Source organism: Eretmochelys imbricata, chromosome 2 (assembly GCF_965152235.1).
Source record: "Eretmochelys imbricata isolate rEreImb1 chromosome 2, rEreImb1.hap1, whole genome shotgun sequence".
Lineage (NCBI taxonomy): Eukaryota > Metazoa > Chordata > Testudines > Cheloniidae > Eretmochelys > Eretmochelys imbricata.
The window spans coordinates 99,640,109-99,661,074 of NC_135573.1; the positions used below are offsets into that span (position 1 = coordinate 99,640,109).

General features: G+C 40.8%; 2 protein-coding genes across 6 annotated transcripts in view; one reads left to right on the forward strand and one right to left on the reverse strand.

Annotated features, from left to right (window-relative positions):
- Window positions 1–6,956: 6,956 nt before the first annotated feature.
- TIMM21 (translocase of inner mitochondrial membrane 21) lies at window positions 6,957–17,310 on the forward strand. Its single transcript, XM_077810499.1, has 6 exons — window positions 6,957–7,556; window positions 10,471–10,533; window positions 10,638–10,735; window positions 12,132–12,205; window positions 14,557–14,662; window positions 14,762–17,310. Exons 1-6 carry the CDS (start codon window positions 7,262–7,264, stop codon window positions 14,852–14,854), a joined length of 729 nt encoding a protein of 242 aa, XP_077666625.1. The 5' UTR covers window positions 6,957–7,261; the 3' UTR covers window positions 14,855–17,310.
- LOC144261198 (lysine--tRNA ligase-like) overlaps window positions 16,917–20,966 on the reverse strand; it is a 35,840-nt gene continuing 31,790 nt past the window's right edge. For 4 of the 5 annotated variants that reach the window (XM_077810493.1, XM_077810497.1, XM_077810495.1 and 1 more), the window contains one exon: window positions 16,917–19,487. In XM_077810493.1, coding sequence (XP_077666619.1) covers window positions 19,419–19,487 — 69 coding nt within the window. In that variant the 3' untranslated portion in view covers window positions 16,917–19,418. Of the gene's footprint in view, window positions 20,921–20,966 lie in introns of all 5 variants that reach the window. The other variant, XM_077810494.1, reaches the window with a different exon arrangement.

Here is a 20,966-nt window from a genome sequence, read left to right on the forward strand (position 1 = left end):
GCTCTCACAAACACATGCGCAAGTTCTGAACACAGTACGTATTCTCTTCTTTTTCAACCCCCGGGACTCAAACCAATGCAATTTGTGTGGCACGCGAGTCTGGACAGGTGGAGGGAGAAAGTCACTCATCAAATCTCGAGCCTGGCAGACAAAGGCCTTTATCAAGTTACTTTTTTGAAAGTTCCTCAGGGTGTGGTGGTGAATTTGTTTTTTGGTGCTTATTTGTTTTGCGGGGGCCCCCAAATTTGTTTGAACTGGCCTTGCCTGAGGCTCCTGTCTCATGCAGTACAACAGTTACATCAGTACAACAGTTACATCATACTATCTTTATATCTGCAGCACGGAACCTGGATTTATGCATTTAAACTGGCTTGGCATCCTGGAGACACTGCAGTTTTATATCACATCCAAGAATGGCACCTCTAGCAACCAAGTAACCCAGAGATCGGCAACCTTTGGCACACGGCCCGCCAGGTTCATTTACCTGCCACATCCGCAGTTCGGCCGATCGCAGCTCCCACTGGCCATGGTTCGCCGCTCCAAGCCAATGGGGGCTGCGGGAAGCAGCGGCCAGTACATCCCGCAGCCCGTGCCACTTCCCGCAGCCCCCATTGGCCTGGAGAGGCAAACCGCTGGGGCCAGTGGCAGCCACGATTGGGCGAATCTGCAGATGCGGCAGGTAAACAAACCGGCCCAGCCCGCCAGGGGGCTTACCCTGGCGGGCCACATGCCAAAGACTGCCGGTCCCTGAAGTAACCCATTCTGAAGCTTTTTGTTCAAAGGCAACTCTCTCTCAAGTATCACCTACTAAATCACCAGTATCACTTCCTACAACACCCTGGGTTTTCCCTTAGAGGTATTCCATCCAAAGTTCTCACCACCCAGGCCCGGAATAAGGTTTTTCAGGGCCAGAGGAATTTGAAGTCCTACCCCATGCCCTTACCTGACCCAGATCCTCTTCTGTTTTTCCAATATAAATTAATTAAACTAATTGGACATAACCTCACAGCCTCTTCCCCACTTCATATTATTTATATATAACCTTAGAATGTACTTTACTCCCTTTCTTACTCAACAATTTAATATGAAACTATACATGCCTCTTCTGGCGGCCCTCTTGACTACAATGTCCCATCTAAGATGGCGCCCCAACCATATAGAAGCTGAGGTGTTCCTTAGCAACACTTATGTGACCAGCAGCAGTCATCCTGAACCTGCTTCAGAAATGGTTTGATTACACTGCCTTGGCTTTCCATGTGGACAACTTTCTTGGACCTACATTTGCCTGTAATGGAAAGCTGCAATTATGGGAAGTAGGAAGGAGAGAATTACATCAAATACATATTTAAATCAGGAATAACAATATATTCTCTGTGTGAAGTGAATACATCTTTTTTGCAATCTGCTTGGCCTTTCACCTTGTTTAGTCCTTTACACCCCTTCTAAATTAAACACCTCCGACAGTAGGAGTGGATAATTTTGATTTGTTAGCTTTTTACAACTACTTTACAGAGATGTAAATAACTACACAAGGTTCAAGACACTTTATTCCCCCTACATTTTATTCAAGATCACTTTCACAACTGAAGTGTCACATACCCTTATGGTCCTCTATGATTCAGTTTCCCCATCCGCAAAATAGATAATGATATCATCTTTGCAATATTCCCTTGAGAAAGGAAAAAATAATAATAAGTTTGTGAAGCACTCAGATGCTACAGTAATTAGTGCCACAGGAAAGATTTTAAATAAATATGTCATAATCTCAGCATGAAATTTTCAAATAGCCATATTTTGTTAAATCAAACCAGACAAAAGCACATCTTCTTTGAGTACAAAATCCATGCCTAGTTTAAAACTTCTGCCATTTTTGCTACAGGCATTTATAAGAGTGGTTTTAGCAATTTTCTTTAATAGAAAAGAGAGTTTCATTTTCCATAACCCAAAAACAGTTCAAAGAATTTTGCTCAAGCTTTCAAACCAAAAACAAACAAAATATCTTTGTGCAATGAACAAACATGAAAAATACCTTGAGAGAGAATAATCCAGAAAGATTTGAACACATGAGAAAAGAGGCTTGACTTGTGCAGGAGGTATTCACTAGACCATCTCGATGGTCCCTTCTGACCTTAAAGTCTATGAGTCAATGAGACTTGCAATATTAAGGCTCAGTCCCGCAACCATTTATGCATGTGAGTGTTTGTAGGATTGGGTCCTCAATTATTGCAGATACCGGTACCAACCAAGATAGTTTTGACTAACATGAAAAAAGACAATAATTCCCAAGCAGCCGCAGCCAGTACACTTTCTTCACTTGTATTGCTAGCCCCCAGGGATCAAAAAATCACAAGTCAGGCCTTTCCAAATCATCAAATTTTTTAAAATTACTTTTGGATGGGGACTATGGAAGAGATTTATTTGCTTCTGTTTTTGAGTCTTTAAAGTTCATGTTTTCAAGCTTTTCTACAGACCAGTTATGTCTGGAAACTAGAAATTTTCACATAATTGCATGACTCCAGGAGCTATGACTTTAAGAAAACAGCATATATTGAGAGATTCACGATGAAACCACAAGATCCAGCAATTCTGCTTCACTAGTTTTACAAACCTTAGACTACCAGACCCAAAAATACCAGCTCTAGCTTCCTCCTTTATTCCTTTCTAAAAAGCTTTTTCACTAAAGATTGATTAACCACTGCTGCCTATCCCTCATTGACCTGTGGTGTCCTAGCCCCTGATGAAGCTTTGGTTTCAAAATGGCCCAAGGTACAACATGGGCAGCAAGACCAATGCACGACCTACTAGGATTCTGAAGCAGTACAGTCAGTGTCACAATGACTGGGAGGAGAAATAAGAAGGGCATTGTTCTCCTTTTGACCATCCTATGGGAGTCCCTCCCATGCACTTACTTCCCTAAAACTTTTCTATGCAGTTGCAGTAATGGGTCCAAACTAGGCAGCAAGTGAGTGCAGCAGACAAAGCCTGGGAACAGGGGCTGGGATCAGGTCACACTCCACAGTGGGTGGCACTGACCCGTCTGGGGAGAAATAAGAAGTGGCCACACTTTCCCAAGCTCTGCCCATAGGTGAAGCAGATCTACAAGCTGCCACTCGCAGCAGACTTTGCAGCTCTCCTTCCCCTTGCACATCGGGCACGAGTGCAATAGCGGGGACGCCATCGTTAGGGTTCCGAGTCAACGCTCCCATGAGCAACCTCGGCCAGGGGGAAGATCGAGAGCAGGCCTGACTGCATGGGCACCGCAGCACAATTAAACGCGGCGTCTGGAGGTAGAGGGACTCGCCTGACTCGGCTCTGCGCCCAGTTCGCCTGGCACCGGTGCTGAGGGAACCCGAGTGCCGCTCAGCCGGGGGTTACCTGAGGGCGAAGCTGCCGCGGTCCGGGCCCGGAGGAGGAGCCGCGGAGGACAGGAAGCTCCGGCTGGGGAGGGCGGGCGGCGCCAGGCGCTGGGGAGCAGCCGCTGCCCACGCCAGCCCCAGGCTGTGCTGCTGCAGGATCCAGCCGCGTCCGGTCGCCATGGTGACACCGGAACCCGAACGCCCCGGCCCAGCGTTCCAAGCGGCCCGGCAACAAGCCCGCCCGTGGGGTGTCGCCTCTGCCTGGCCTTCCCTGGGCCGCCGCCACGCGCGGGCGGAGTCGCAGCTGGGCAGGAGGTGGCTGCAGCCGACCGGGCCGCTGCGGCCTCTCCCTAGCCTGAGGTTGCTGGTTGCAGCCCAGGCTCTTCCACCCACGCACAGCCTGGTTACAGGCGTTCAGATGCGCCCCCATACGCACACGCACACACACACACACACTCACTCCAAATTTCAGCCCAGAGAAGGCCCCAGTCTCGGGTTGTATGTGGTAATGAGCGCCACGCTCCGTAAGGGTTGCAGTCCAGTGCAGAGGGCCTCCACCCACAACTGCACCCTAAAACATCCCTGGATTCAGTCACCCCCGTGGTGGGCAACAAAAGGATAAGCGCATTCCCCAAGCTTATTGAACTCTTCTCCAGAACCCAGTTCAGTGCTCCCACCATTGCTTCCCCCAAATGCCCACTGCCTCAGGCATCTCTATGCTCCCCTGCTCATGCTTCCTCAACTCCTCCTCCCTCCTGTCCTCTACTTTCCACAGCATGCACAACCACCAGTTTCCCATCTGCACCCCATATTCGGCTGGGTACACACGCACAGCCCAACTCCCTCTCCCTACGACACCCCACATTGTCCTACACACACACCAGTTTCCCCCTCTTTCGTGTCATCCCTTTGGAGCAGATTCGGTGCAATGGATAGATTTTTGGAAAGAAGAATATAGGATTAATAAGGGTCGACTCATTTTTGCCATTTTCATCACTGAAAGCTTGTCTGCAAAGGCTGCTGCATCAAACTTCTCCTTCAGAGAAACCCCCAAAGAAGTGCCCTCTTTCAAATTGGCCATTTGTTCTGATGAGAGTAAAACCAGGAAAGATTGTTTTCCCCACACCCTTTAGGAGGCATAGAGCCCAGTGCTATTAAGAATGGCCACCTGAGGACAACCGGTGACTTCAGGCTCATTGAGAACAATGGGAGATGGCAGTCGTTTTGAAAGAGGGCAGCTCTGGGTGGAATTCTCTGTAGCAGAACTTTATTGTTCAGCCTCTGCTGAAGGAGAAACTTGCAGTTGTGAAGACTAATTGGGAAAAAATTATTATCAGTCCTTTAAAACCCACCAAAAGAGGCCTACGCATAAGATTTCTGTGAATTTAAACTATGTGGGGAGTTTGAAACATCTGTGTATTGTTATTGAGCTAATCTGGGACCAAAAAAATCAGTTTGACATATAGTTAATTTTTAAAAGACTTTTAAAAAACTTTTTATTAATTTGAATTCCTAAACTAATTAGTGGGTTTACTTGTAAATTCTCAGAAATGCAACCTATTTTCAAAGAGCAATTGAGTAAAAGAGTAATGTATAATTTTTATACATTACAAAAGGGTTGAATGTCAGCTTTAAGTGCAAAACTCCTAAGCTACCGAGCTGCAATTGGTACCTCCATAATAACCATGCTGGGGGTTGTGGTTTTGTGACCACCAAAGTATTTTTATTAGTATATTATTGTTGGTTTTGGTGATCTTCTTAACTTATTTATACAGCAACCTAAAGTGTGCTAGGTACATGATACAGACTGGACCAAAGAAAACCATTACATTTGTAACAGAGAAGGGAACTTATGGAGCTGTATACATAAATACATAGGGATCTCAGGGTAACCGTGGTAATATTCAGACAGGCACTACCTACTACAGCCACCAGCAGGGAGTAAATTCAGTGTGAGGTTATTTGGCAGAAGTAGAAGTGTGAGGGATAATAGGTTAGTATAGTCATTGCACTCACCCAGTAGAAGGAGACATACCAATATACCAATAATAATATATTATTATGTAAGGTGAAATGTAGTTCTTATCACTACACCTAACTGGAGATAGATTCACTGAAAGCCCAGAATCCAAATTTAGAGATGTCCCCTCATCGCTATATTGGAGTAAACCAAAACTCGGCATCTGAACACCCTGTGGCAGGGTACCTGCTTCACCTCATCCTGGGAGGGGGCAAGAGGTCCTTTAGCCCACTTCCCAGAATCCAACAGGACTGCTCTTTTATGTCTGTCAAGACTGACTTTGTCACAACCCCCAAATTTTGGAGAAGTTTGGATTCAAATTTTGCACCAAAAGTCCCATCTACATGGGACTTCCAACTGAGTTTAACAGCAAGGCTGTAAAGTGCTTTGAAAATGTAAAGCACTACAAAGATGGTAGGTATTATTGGTTATTAAGCACTGGATATAAACTCCAATGAAAGTTTTATGTAGATAGGGCCTAAAGAAAATATTAAAATACATCTAATATTACAAAGAATTTATAAACAATGAGCCACCATCTCAATAGTCCATTTGGACACACCATCTCAATATGTCCGTTTGGACATAAAGGATTGCAACTCTGTTTATCGAACAGGATAGCATAGATTCTTAAAGATGTTTTAAAGGAAAATTCTGTTATTGTTTTTATTATCATTATTATAGCGTCCATGCTAGAGGCAGCAGAGACTAAAGTTGTGACTGAATTCCAGCTGTCATTATGACTCCTGCTTTTTCATTGCTCAGAACTTCTTTAAACAAATTCCTGTTGAGTGTGAATTTTCCTAGAAAGTTTGAGTAAAATCTTTACAGCTGTTTTTGAGTGGTGGCTTTCTACAGTTATTTACTGACTGAGTTTAATTAATAAATATGTACATGATTGTGTATGAGTTTTATGTACATGCTGACCACAAAGGAATTATTCAAATGAGGAAAAATAATGAATAGAATTTGAATCATAGGGGCAGAGTTACATCTATGCTGACCCAGTTGCTGGATCGGGGCCTTTTAAAATAGATTTTGCATCCACCAGTTTCCATAAAGAAATGACAACCTTAGATCCTGCAAAGACAATGAGACTAAAGGTGTACTTAAATCTTTGTGGGATTGAGGCCTTAATATGATTAATTTTATGCACCCTGGAAAAGGAAGAAATACTTCCAAATTTGTACTTTTACCACTTTATTTGAAAAAAACCTGAATAGTTTGCATTATTGCAAGGTCATAATGTTTTTCTAAGGAGAAGATCATTGGAAATATTAAAAAAAAAAAAAATCAAAAGAGAAGAAACACTACCAAAACACGCTATTTTTCATTCGCAAGCCCTTATAGTTAAAGGAGGTAATAAAAAGTCCAGCCTCCCCTACCACTTCGTTATGTGCTATTTGTACCCGAACCAGCGGATTGAAAGTACAATAGTTTTGTGTCACATGTAATTTGATTTCAACAGCAGGGGGTGGCGCTTTGCATTGTGGTAGTTGTAGTCATTTTTCTTTGAAGCCACTATTAACCGTGGACGTGAAGAGAATTTCTGTGAACTACAATTCCCACGGCCTCGTGGTATTTTTTTTCCAGAGAACTTTGCAAACGCAATGGCGAGGAAGTTGCAAATGTCAGCGGGCAAAGGGTAATGTAGGTTTCTCAATTAAAGTAAATCAACAAGGTAAAAGTAAAACTCAAAGTGAGAGATTGCTCTAATTCTGTTTCATCATAAGGGCTGCACTTTCCGTGCACACACTATGCATGTGTGGCGTAGGTGCAGACTACAGTAGGCTAGATCTATGCAGCAATCAAGGGACGCTTTAGTTCAACTAATCTGCATAGATCTTAGTTGTTGGTAACATATTAAGACTTGTTTTGCCTCATCATGTTTTCTGCTTCGTTTATGCGAGTTATTCAATGCAGCGAGAAGTTACAAGGCTCTCCAGGAAAGTGGTTGCTTGCACCCCATGGGAAGGTGTTTCTAAGGACTTCGCGGTGTTTTAGGTGGGGGCAGGAATTTGCTCACAGAGAATCTGTGTTGCGCCCTCGTATGTTTTTCCAAGGTGCTAAACAAAATATCTGGACCCAGGAGGGGTCCCTGAGAGCTGGGAATAAAAGTAAACAAGTATCGGTGCAAAGAAGTCAAAAAGGAGGAGCACCCGTGTCGCCTGCTCAGAAAGGTAAGTAGGCCTATGTCCAGTATTAGTTAGTCGCAGTTTGCATTGTTTTTAGAGATTGTTCCTGCAGGAACTAGCTGCACCCTTACAATTGAGATTTTAGGCAACCAGAATTGAGGGATTAAAAACTGTGGTTCCCACAGCTGCAACTCATTCTCTGGTGTACACACTGCATTGTTTTGCATGACTACTTCATACGGCGTTAACTTTTTACTTGTATGTGTATATTACCCACACACAGGGTAAAATTTCCCTTGGATTCCCCCTTACAGCTCTTCTTGACTTTATTGGGAGTGGTATCTGTGCATATGAGGGAAGAATCTGATGCATCAGGTGTTTGAGGGTGTGGGGAGGACTCTGAATACATGTCTACATTAGAGAAAAAATAAAGTCCATGAGTTGCTAATTCAAGTTCAACTTTAATGATGTTGTTAGCAATAGGGATTTTGTTTTTTTGGAAAACTTTCCTGTGTATGTTTGACAGACTGGACAGTACTGCTCCAGTTGTCCAAATTTCGGCTTGTATTTTGCATTCCATCACACACTTTCTAATGCATACTAAAGAGCTAAGTGGCTGGCCTCTTATATTTAGACTAATTGGAGTAAGCCTAATATATTTTGTAGGATCCTCTTAAGTAACACACAGTGCCTCTCCATCTTATCTCCCCAGTTATGGCTGGACGCCCCCGCTTGCATAAGTTTACCACTACATTCCCATTCCCTTGCCTTTTGCCTGCCTGCAGTCAGCTTTTGGTTCCACCCCAGCCCTGCTGTCCCCACATCCCCATGGAACAGGAAGCCAGGAGGTGAAGTAAAAGTACATTTTCCAAGCAGAGTGTCCACATTCTGCTTCTACAAAGTGCCACCCAAGTCAGGTGGGATCATAGATGGGAAAACAGGGAAGATACCTGGTTCAGAGACCCTGGAAAAAAATTGCAGTAACACATAGGTTGAAGGCTGATACAAATTCAAATAGACTGTTAATTAACTCTTCTAAAATCATTTTCTTCTTCCAATGCACACATGAAATTTTCTTATTGACATAACAAAATATTTTTTCTTTTAGTTTGGGTGGGAAGAAAAAGGGCTTTGTAGCTAATAATTTCCACATCTATATATTAGATTGATTTTTTTATATCAGTTTCATCAATTCCTATTTAATATGGAAACTGTAACTCACTTTTGTGGATTTCTTCCACATGGCCATAATGATGGTCTTAGGTTGAACATCATCATCCATCAGTTCAAATGGAAAAAAACTGAATGGAATGTAGAGGTGGCTCAAACTCTTCTCGCTGAATTGGAATTTGTTGTCTATAAGTGCCCGCATAAATTCTATGTCCTGAAGATTAAGAATGGCTGGGTTTAGTGACCTAAGAGATGGTTTCCAAACAGTGGTCCATTTGCTGGTTACCAGCAGAGTTGGCTGATCACATGATACTACCTCCTACTTTACAACTGGTACATCTTAAAAATAGTGAATGCTTTCCTAATAGTGCATTTCCATGTACATAATTAATATACTGTAGTTGCCATCAACGTTGTCATTTGATCACCAATGGAAGGGGAGGCAGTCCATGTTGTTCCAAATGGGAAGGAAGATGGCCATAAGAGGCTTTGATGTGGTCCATGTTTGGAGATCCCAAGTTTGAGGTGTCTCAACTAGGTATTAATCCCCAGAACTGCCTTGGGCATTCATAATTCTTTGCTTAAATCGTCAATAGAATAAATACAATGCTAAACCATGTGATCTTATTTCTCTGAGGCCAAAGAGATTCCATTTTCATTGATGGACGTAAGTGAGTATCAGAATGTAATGTCTTAAGATCTTGAATGATTTGAGCATCCGTCAAGCAGTTACAACATGTAGTTTTTATTACAGTAAGCCAATTTAGTTCCCTAAAGGCTCGAGCAGTTTTTTCTGTTTAGTTCCACTACTAGTGAAATAAAAATGAAATACTTTGCTTAGAGGTAGAGTAGGATGAGAGGGTTTTTCTTGGAATTATAGTAATTCAGTTATCTATTTCTAACATTATTATTATTTATTATGGTTGTAATTATGTAATGAATGATGACAGTTCCATCATATGATCCCTAGTTCCTCCCATTCATTCCTTCGAGCAAGAAGTGATTGTTACACAGCTTCAGAAAGTGAAAGGACTTTTTTCTTTGGGCAAAACCTTCTCAGGTGATAAGGCAGCTGTGGAAAGTGGGAGGAAAAGAGGTTATTAAAGTTTCCTCACTAATTTGAACTTTGCTAAAAAGCACACCTTATAATCCACACAAATTGGTGATCTCTTCCCACTTCTCAAGCAAGCTTTTATAGCAGAGGTTGTAATGAGGTCTCATAATAAGACTTCTTACTCTTGTACACGATGAAATATTATAAATAAATTACAATTGACTAAATAAAGGATATGGTTTTGTGGCGTCTTTGCCATTTATAGTTCACATACTTGATAAGTCCTCATTCACAGTCTCTTTGTCAGTAGTGTTGACTCTTTCCCCCATACTTTTGTTAAAAAAAATTGCTATAAATGAATGTTAGATTGCAACTTGAATACTTTGCAGCTGAAAATGTATTACTAAAACTTCAAAGAAAATGGCTTTGTATGTCAACGTGAGAGCAATAGCACAGGTTGTTCTGGGTTTAAACACATTGAAAGGTTTAAAAAAAATTCTTCTGGAACTAACAAACTTTTCATGGTCTCTTTATTTTACTGCTGAGGCATAACAGAAGGAATGGACTAAAAGCTGACTTTTTCCCCCATTCCTTATCAGTATGAGACTTACTTACCAAAATGCTAATTGAATCTTAGACTGGCACAGAGAAGAGAAGAAAATTATTTATATGATACAATTATGCTAATCTTATTAACTGACATTGTAACTACTATATTTTTTCTCTCTATTACAGTGAAAGAAGCTGGAAGGGATTTCACCTACTTAATAGTGGTGCTCGTTGGGATTGGTGTTACAGGTTATATAAAAAGCCCATATGCCCTATAAATATTTTGTATTCATTATTGTTCATCAAATTAGTTTAGTTCTCATTTTATTTGCTTTTGTTTCCCTCTATTTCAGGTGGTTTGTTCTATGTGATTTTTAAAGAACTATTCTCTTCCTCCAGTCCCAGTAAGATCTATGGCGATGCCTTGGAGAAATGCAGATCTCACCCAGAGGTTGTTGTTCAAACTTAAATTACAGTTTCACAGTTGAACAAAAGGATTTCTTATTAATTGCTGTTTTCCATGCTCTTTGAATGGAAGATCTGAACCATTAAGCTCCAAAGAAAATTCCAGTTGATTCATTCACACACATAATTCAGTATAGTGGGGAATTGGGGCCCACAAAAGTACATCATGTAGTTTCTGACTGCTTTCTTCACCAAATGATATACTCTTATACTGTGGTACTGCACAAGAGTCTCATTAAGATCAGAACACCATTGAGTTAGTTGCTGTATAGATATTCAGGAAGACATGCCCCCCTCACCCAAAAAACTTAGTGTAATTTGAAACAAAGGGATTTTAATAAATAGAAGGGAGGGAAGGATGAAGTTAACAGTAATAAGACCATGAAGTTGTGTAGGATAGCTAGATATAAATAAAAATCCACTCAAAGCTAGACCTCAAAAATCACATTTTCAGACAAAGCCATAAATGTGTGTAATAGCCTTCCAGACAAGATTACTAGGGTGTCGGTGGGATTCATCTAGAAATAGCAAAAATATTAGAAAGATAAAAATAGAGATATATACTTTGGAACTAGGCTTATAAAAATGATAACCTCATTCCGGTGGCATACCACAAAATCATGCTTCCTCTCTAATCTGACTAAACTAAGTTTGAACACCTGGCTGATTTCTTGCTGTGCTTTGGAACCGGTTTTATAGAAATGACAAAACCTTTTGTTTGTAGTTTTTAATAAAAGGAATCATTGCTATTTAGATTATTAGATTACTTTTAAAACTGAAACTTTGAAATACTCTGAGACAATGTCTCTGATGTCTCTGGGGAGTGCATTTTTGCTTTTTCTTTCTTTGTATAGTGTAAACCTGGGAAGACTAAAGTAAATAGTATACATACAGTACAAGTAAAAGTTAGAATTCTGTCAGCTAAGATAGATGCCCATAATGCAGATCTTTATAGGATTTTAAGGATAATTGAATTATTGTTTCATATTCTCTATGTATATAAATCTCCCCACTGTATTTTCCACTGAATGCATCCAATGAAGTGAGCTGTAGCTCACGAAAGCTTATGCTCAAATAAATTGGTTAGTCTCTAAGGTGCCACAAGTACTCCTTTTCCTTTTGCAAGTACAGACTGACACGGCTGCTACTCTGAAACTAGTTGATAAAGAAATCCATTGAAATATAGAAATACTATTTGATATGAATCTGCTGCTGTCTTCTAGTTTGTTTCCTAAATTCTTGGGTTGTCACAATCAATCGTATACGAGAAGCATTTGGTGAAACAAAAATGATTTCAGATGAAGAGGTGGGATGACACTGGAGTATGTGTTTGAATGTGACCCTTTAGACATGCTATACCTCATCTCTGTTCTTTTTCTTAGGTAATAGGTGTTTTTGGTGAACCCATTAAAGGTTATGGTGAGCCAACGCGACGAGGAAGACGACAGCTTGTCAGGTACTGTTTGCATTTGTTCTGTACAAACACCTATTTCTGCAAAGACGCTTTGGGTCAAGATTTACATCTAGACTAAATTAGCTGCATAGGATATATTTGAGCTCTGTCATTTATAAAAAGAACTGAGCAACCTTTTTTGTAGGGCTACTTACATGGCACATAGCAAGTGTTTTCTAGGGTTAAAGAACATTTGAGAACAATTTTAGGTGGAAGATTTTTTCCAAGTTCATCTTTCTGAAGGCTCAGAATTTGAGTTATTAGGGTTACAAACACAGTCGCAATATTTTTCATCTTCTGTTTATAGTTGTGCTGATCATTTAACTCACAGAATTATTTGTATAAATTGTAAAGTATTATGGTGCGGTCTGTTTTGTTTAAAGAGTAGCTAGACCCTGTCCTGAACTGCCACCTAGAAGAGCATTTTATTTTTAAAGGAAGAGAGGAGGCTGGAAAAGCGTCTTTTTTTTTTTTTTTTTAAGTCAGTCAATGACAGGTTTATTTTCCTTCTCCTAACTGTAAAGATGCACGAAGGTCCTCTGTTCCAATTGGTCTAATTCCTTCTCTTGTAAGACTGGCAGAAAACTAAAGAAACACCTTAGTGGTAGAATACTAAAATTAACATGCTGTGTAAAAGCTTTAATATGATACAGCAGAATGTCTGTTTATGTCCAACACTGACCACTTTTCAGTCATATAGTTCTTCACATTTGACACTACGCACATACTATACAGTAATCATTTTGATCTCCGACAACACCTTTGAAATGGATGTAGTCCTCTGAAAGTGTGAGAATGTATTACATTCCCACTTCTCTCTTATTTGTCATATTCACTTGCACTAGCTCTTCTTAAATTAAATTATAAGCACTTTGGGGGCATGGACTTCTTATGGCTTAGTACGGTGCCCAATGCGCTTAGATCTCAATCTTCATGCGGGCCTTTGGGCTTCAGTTTACCAAAACGGATTTAGTGTGAGGCAGATTGATGGGCCTGCGTAGAAAAACTGAACCCCAAAATTGAAGGGGTTTTTTGTTCTTTTTAAAGGAAAAGAATTCTTCTCCCACTTAAAGATTAATTTTTTTTTTACCAGATTGTGTGTCAGAAATGCTGTTCACAGTTGAGCTGCTGAATACTAAAATGTAAAAGGGAAGTTTTAAGCATCTGTCCGTAAAAACAGGAACTGTCCTTCTCAGGCCATAGCTGACTGAAGAGGTAATTGGTTCCTAAGATTTCAGTTCCAACTTTTTGCTAGCTGTGCATTTTTTTAAAAGTTATTTTTGAGTCAGGACTTTTGAGGAAGGTTGCAATAAAGTCTGTGGCCTGACCCATGATCTCATGAGTCTCAGAATACCTATGGGCCTGCTCACTGGGTATAGTTTTGGATCTCTGGCCTTTCTGAACCCAAAGTTACCAGAATGGGGAAGTCCTTCATTAGCATAAAGGAAAGTAGCATCTCCCAATGGGAGCTAATTAGTGACCTCAAGAGAAATAGCTCCAAGCAGGAGAAACTAGCTATATAGTGCCACCATGCCTGACAAAAAAGTCCTGGCTTATTCCACACTCCTGGTTGGCTGTTGAGTAGTAAGAGTTCAGCAAAATGAAACTTTTAAGATTTGACATCTACAAGCAAGTAATCTTTAATCGGCCACCAAGTCTATCAAAGTTAAACTTCAGAGCCAATAAAACCACTGGCTTTTGTGTTGTTGTTTGTTTTTCTTCTTCCCTATGTACCGACTTCCTGAAGCTGAATAAAACTGGAGTCAACCACCATTATGCATAAGCATTAATTTGTTTTGTTTTCCAGTATTTAATAGTAGAGTAACGTATCTACCTCTGCATTCTTGCTCTTGATTTTAACTCCCAACGGACGACTGATATTGAGTGCACATCTGTATGGCTAGAATCCACAGAATTGATCTGAAAATGGGACCGACACAGTAGTTGCTCAGATATCTAAAATGGTCCTATGTTAAACAACTTTTCTGCTTAAATGATCATGCCAGTGTCTCTTGAAAGCACTGGACTACATACTACATTCCTTCCCAACATAGCTAAGCAACTTTTCTAGATGAGAGTGTTAACTCAAATACAATTCATTAAAATATCAAGGCAGCCATATAGTTTTTAAAAAAGTGCAGTCCGGAACCTTTATCTTATATCAAACAAGTGAGAGTTAAGACCTGTCCATACAATTACAATTTGGCATTGACATGTAGGTAAGATCACATATTGAGACAAAATTGCTGTGAGTACAGCTGTTTCACTTCACATAATCATGCCTGCAATGTACATGGTTTCTCAAACTGCAATACACAGAATGTGTAACATGTTTTCTTGTTACTTTTTCTTAGTCACATTGAGTATGTAAAAGATGGATTGAAATACATGCGCTTGAAGTTCTACATCGAGGGCTCAGAACGTGGAAAGCAAGGGACAGTCCATGTGGAAGTGAAAGAGGTAAAATTGTCTCAGTTAGTTACAGATAACCAGCATCACCTGATGCTTAAACTACTAAAGGGGGAAAAAATAACCCTTGCATGTTTTTCCTTATTACAGAATCCTGAAAGCAGAAGATATGAGTACCGTTACATATTTGTGGACATTGAGGCCTACCCTAGAAGAACTATTGTAATTGAAGATAATAGATAGTAATTTGGTTCTTTCACTGTGCCAGTTCTTGAATAGTGCTGAATGATGCACAGTCAGTGTACAAATGAATGCCGAGTGATGCACAATCTTACTCCCTTACTTACATCCATGGAATCTCATTGAAGGCAGTGGGGTTGCACAGGTGTAACTGGGGCCAGTAGAGAGTTGGTCACTATCAGTGTATTTATAATGGAAATATAATAGGATTTGAAGTGAACCAAATTTTAAAGTAGTGTCATCCTTTTTGGCAAAAAGGCATGAGATAGGAAAGAACAGTTATACAACTAATTTAATGCTGGATAGTATTTCTACTCAGAACCCCTACTATAGTCTTCCAACATTGCAGAATTATTTTTTTTGTTTATATTTCACAACAGCACTTCAATAAAAAATGACATACAAAATCTAGAAAACTACATGTTCATTGATGTGCAGCCTGTGTGTTTGATATTGAGATAAAATAAGATAACAATCCACAGAGACTTTATTGCAGATGCAGCTATGAATATGCATCACAGTATTGCATGGCCTGACAAGGTGAATTCAGATGAAAGGCAATAAAATTTGGTAGTTTCCAAATAGAATGAGGGAGGTACAAACTTCTGAGCTAGTCAGACATATAGGACCTGGTCCTGGCGCTAACCAAGCAGAGGGGAATTGATTGTAGTACTCAGTACTGTGGGGATTTTGGGCTGCAAAGCAGTCCCTACATAGCTATGGGGAGTAGTTGTATGGCAGAACTTCATATTGCAGCCACTGTCTATTAAATGGAAAACAATGCCAGTTTGGTACCAGGTATCTCCTTGATCGTCAGGTGCTTTAGAGACCAGGCCAAAATGACTAGTAACAAACCTTCAGAGCTGCAGATGTTCATGCTTCAGTTGTGGTGCCCTTAGATGTGAATCTCTTTTGCCTATTTGATGAGGCAAATATCTCTGTTCTTCAGAAGAGGCTTAAGGGACACTTTTTTTGTTTAAATGACCAAAAGAAGCCAAATTGATTCTTCCGCTCTTTGCTTCACTTCTGTACCATGCTCTGTGCCACAGGATGTGTTACAGGCTAAGGAAGAGGGTGTTTTTTTTAAATGGGAGCCTGTCTGTAATGAGGAGGCACAAACCTCATACTGGTGAGATGAGGGTTAAGGCGTTGCTCTGGCCAGAGGAAGTCACACCCCTTTGCCCCCGCTGGGCCTGATCCCAAAGGAGGGAAGAGTTCAAAAGGGAGCAGCTGAGTCTAGGCTGACTGAACAGAAGAGCAGTTGGGTGCTGCAGCCTCCAGCAGAGAAGCCACTGGGGCTCCAAGCAGCCAGGCCCAGGCCGCACAGTCAAGTTTCTGCAAGCCTTTCAACAGTAGAGGCCAAGGGTGATGAGTTGCTGCAGATAAGGGAAGATGCTTTGGAGCATGACCTGAAAAGACAGTGAGGGGAACCCCCAGACCTGTGGCACAGATGGAGGAACAGAAATGGGTAGGAAGTGACCCAGGGAACAGGCATAAGGGCATCCACCCTTAGGCCATATAACTGGACCATTGTTTTGAAGGATCCTGGATTGGAACCTGGTGCAGCAGGATGTGCTCGCATTCCCCTACCCCCAAACATCGGCTTTCGCCCTTGGGCAACACCACCATTGGCTCTAGCCGCTAAGCCCGGCAGCCAAAACTCTTGCCGTTGGATGACATTATCACTGGCTCTAGCAGCTAGGCAAAGTGGCCACAGACTCTCGCCAGCAGTCTGGAGTATTGCCACTGGGCAGTACTGCTGGCCTGAAACAATGCCCCCAACCTTGTTTATATTAGTGGTTTGTATAAAATTCATATTGAATTTTTTCATGGTTGATTTTACTAGTTGAAGGAGCATATATCATCCCAGAATTAAAAACACACTGAAGATTACTAAGAAAGTATAAATGTTATATCCACATCGTACTACAGAGTTCAGACCAAGTGCACAAAAGGGAATAAGGCAGTTTGTGCGTGTAAACAGTACCATGAGCTGACTAGGTTGATGGTCCCTTGGAAAAACATAGGGAAATAATTCCAATGAAACAACTTACTGCCCCAAACATACTCCATAAATGCCAGTTTATTGAACTCAAATGCAGGAAAATGTGTTACCAGAGCAGCATTTAAAAACTAGAACAGAAAACTAGGCTCTGAGGGATTCCATACTTGTAGAAAGGAAGCCAAGAATGCATCCCCAGAGGTGCATCCCCTGCATATCTTTAAAGCTGTTACTTCATGGTTTTTTAAAGTCCAAAGTAGTTTAATGAGAAAAAAAGAATCAGAATTTATGAAGTGGTGTGCTATTTTCTTAAGATTTATTTTAACAAATTAAGGGTTGAGGTATAACCATTGATTTAATGTTTAGTTTTTTTCCCTACAGAAGCTGTATATATTCTTTTTGGCATGACTACAGATTGAAAGTCTCAAGTAAATAAAATAGAGAGAAAGTGATACTGTGTAAAAGTGATTATTGACTGATGTGGCTATTTTTATGAAGTCTACAGCTAACAAAGGGAGGGTTTAATAGTCATCATATATAAACTCCACAGCAAAACAAAACCTCAGGCAGGCCTTCAAAAAAATATCTCCATGTTTGCATCTATTTATTGAAATATATACACTTGTCACAGTTTCAGGGTTAGATGTACCCCTGTCTCTCTCTGGGTCTCAGTGCACCCCAACAGGTGACAAGCCTCAAAATTTCTCCTCTCTCTCGCTATAGTTGTGTGATTCTCCACTTCTAGACCAGGACCTGTGTTACAGATCCCTGTTTACTAACCAGGATTAGTTCAGCAAACCCAGTTTAAACTCAGTTCCTGCAGTTCTGTGGTATGGGAGCTGTGACCAGTGGTACATACACAGTGACCATACAATCTGAACATGGGTTTTTAAATTGATTACCTACCTCAAGCTTACTATTCCTGTATTGGTAGCTAAATAAGACCAACTTCTTCAGAGTCCCTCTGTAAAGTGTCTTTGGTAGCCATTTCCCTGAAACTGACTCCCCGCCCCACTTCTCCTTCTAGAGAGTGACAAAGGGTGGGATTCAAAAAGGTATTTAGGTAATAACAAATGGAAGTCAAGTAGCTAAATACCTTTGCAAATCCCAATTTTTTAGGGTCCTTCTAGTCCTTAAACTTAGGCATGAGAAGTCTCTTAACATAGAGCCAAGGCAGGTAGGTCTTCCCAGTTAATAGCCCGGTCCCTGTTCTCTTAACAATCCTGAAGTGGTTTACTGGGAGGTATCTTCTGTCTAGTCATAGCAAAAACAAGCAGGAAATGAAACTAATAGCCCCTTTTGACTTAACACTTGTCAGACAGAAAACATCCCTTACAGCAATTGCACAGCCATATAGGAAATACAGTATTCATGAATTAATACATAGCAACCCCATATCCATCACAACGATTATATATATTGTACATTGCTAATAAAAAATAATGGGCACAAATCATAGGTGTGCAGCTATTGATACAAATCTGATTAACACTAAAGCATTTTAGTCTTTACTTAGTTATATGAAATAGAGTTTGGTTATGTTGAAGAAAAGAGGCAGGTTACAAGATTAGTAGTATCAACCAAGACTGAGCAAACCAAATTCACATCCGTGAACTTCAGTGGAATGACAGAGAATAAGTTGTTTGCAGGATTGTTGTAGCCATGTTGATCCCCCAATATTAGCGAGAGAAGGTAGTTGAAGTAATCTCCTTTGTTGGATTTATCCTTAGAAGTTGGACTCGTTTCCTTTGTTCCTTAAAGGAAGCTCGTCAAGGCTAAGAACCCCACAATTCTATTTTACCTACAGCAGAAGCCATTAAACTGAACTTTTGCCAGCTGTTTCTACAGCTCTCCTATTCAAAGTACCAGGGGATAATTTTGGCAGCTGAGATTCCACCATGTGGTAACTTTAATGGTAGGTAAAAATATATGCTTGTCAATCTTGAAAGGGTCACTTTCAAGAATAAAGGCAATGGTCCAAATTCATCTCTCATGTCACTTCACTGAAAGCAATGCAGTCAGCATCTTTCACACCATCTCCCCAACTTTTAACATTCTGCTTTATTGCAGAATCTTCAAATCACTCTTACATTATCACGACAGCAATAAAAAGTAAACTATTAAGACATAATGTTCATGTGCAAGCTTCAGAGTTGCATATAATGTTTCCCTGCTTTTGCCTATCTGTTCCATTCTTGTGAGCAGGCACAATATTGACATTTACAAGAGACCTGCTCTCCAAGGGTTTTATTGTCAGTACAAGTACAGAGCAGATATCCACAGCAAAGGAAAACCATTGGGCACATGCAGCTGGCATATCTAATATTAAGTCTGCTAACCTTGAGTCTGCATTCTACCTTGACAAAGGTTTGTCCCTATGCAGCACTTTCCCTTTACAAAATGTGTCATTATGTTGTCAGTCTAGTTAGTAAAATGCCATTTTTTGCAGTAGAGTCGCTGTATTAATGTATTTTTCTTTAACACATTGTCTCAACACTCTTGGAAATTTCCATGTGAAATTCTGATATTAGGTTAGTTCTTCGCCCTTTAGCTCTAAACTGCACTTCAGTTCTCTTGTTTCTCAGACTGAGGTTTGTTTTCAACAGGCTTCATTGCTGGGAATAGCAGCACTTCCTAAAGCAGAGTAGGGAGAAACACACACACCACAAGTCAGTGTTGCCAAACCCAAAACTTTGAAAAAATCATTAGGTTCCCAAAAAGTCATGAAACTGGATTAAAACAAAAAAAAGTTTGGTTCTTATTAGTCCTTCAATTTTTGAGCCCCTTCAGTGCACTTATGTTAGTTGCAGAGAGAAGCTTGAAAAACTATAAGGACTAGAAACTTGGGGCGGTGGGGGGGGAGAAAGAGAGAGAGGAAAGGAAGAAAGCAGATATTCTCACCTAAAAACACTTGTCTGCAAGAGCTGAGGTAAGTTAAACATCAACTACCACAAGACTTGCAATAAGATTGCAAGACTTGTCAACACTAATTATTGGCTTTAGATTCACTTCAATTAATTTGATAAAAGCAAACTCTCAACCTTATTCTTATTCACAGTCAAGGCTCTTTTATCCTGTTCTAGTAGTAAAGGAGTCCTAAAGAGGGAGTAAATATTATTTACTTACAGATCAATGTAAGAGAGCCTTTGTGTAAGTGAGAATCAGGCCCTGGGTCTTCTGAAGGCCCTTTAAATTCTCCAAGCATCTCAGCACCATTGGCCGGAGAGGTAGAGTTAAGGCACATACATTAAGTTGTAGTTACACTGACAACTCCTGCTGTCCTAATTCATGGTCTGGACCGGCATTGGTATTTGCCTCCACGCCCAGTCACCTGCCCCCTAGTTAAGGATGAGTGCTATAAATACAGTTGTCAAAAGAGGTACTTAAAAGGGTAATAGAGTTGTTGTGGCTGCCCGGTGAAGGGGCATACAAATTTGGCCCAGATGAGGGTACAGAGACAGGACCACACCTGGTTTCTTAGATACTGGGGAAGGGAGACACACTTCTAAAATATATGGATAAGTGCTTTTTGAATTTGACCTTAATGCTAGTCACCTATTGTAATTTACTGCAAGAAGCTGTAGGTGTCTAATACTGAAGTACGGAGCTTTACGTACTGTACTGCTTTTCAGGGAGCCGTAGAATACACAAAGAAAGAGATGGGGCAGGGGTTCCAAACTTGTTTTGATTCAATCCACCCCCAACATGATCAAGCTGTACTCTGTTGCAACTGCCACATCTTACCTTTTTCCTGGGCAGTAATACTCAGAAGTTGGCGGGTGGCTGCCAGAGTGACATTGGGCTTCACAGCAGCCTGGCTGCTCTTTCCACCCCATCGCTCGTTAGGAAGGGGAAAGCGGAGGCGTATGCAAACATGCCCTAAGCAGCAGCACTTGCAGTAAGGATGCACATGCAACCCTGCACACACGCACACACACACCCACCCCTAGCCCCCTCACGTTTCCTGGGCATAGGAGACATCTCACAGGTTGGGGAAAGTTGCAGTACAGGACATTTTATACCTATTCCGCATCCTCATTTCTGCCTGCTTTACAAACAGCAAAGAGCTGCAGGGAAGCAAAATAATATTTTTCCTTTTGTGGAAAAAAAATA

Bases quoted from the DNA above. Each gene is read 5' to 3' on its own strand.
- TIMM21 (XM_077810499.1), top strand. From the start codon at position 7,262: ATGTTTTCTGCTTCGTTTATGCGAGTTATTCAATGCAGCGAGAAGTTA. The intron at 7,557-10,470 runs GTAAGTAGGCCT...TCTCTATTACAG, and splicing joins CGTGTCGCCTGCTCAGAAAG to TGAAAGAAGCTGGAAGGGAT. The intron at 14,663-14,761 runs GTAAAATTGTCT...TCCTTATTACAG, and splicing joins TCCATGTGGAAGTGAAAGAG to AATCCTGAAAGCAGAAGATA.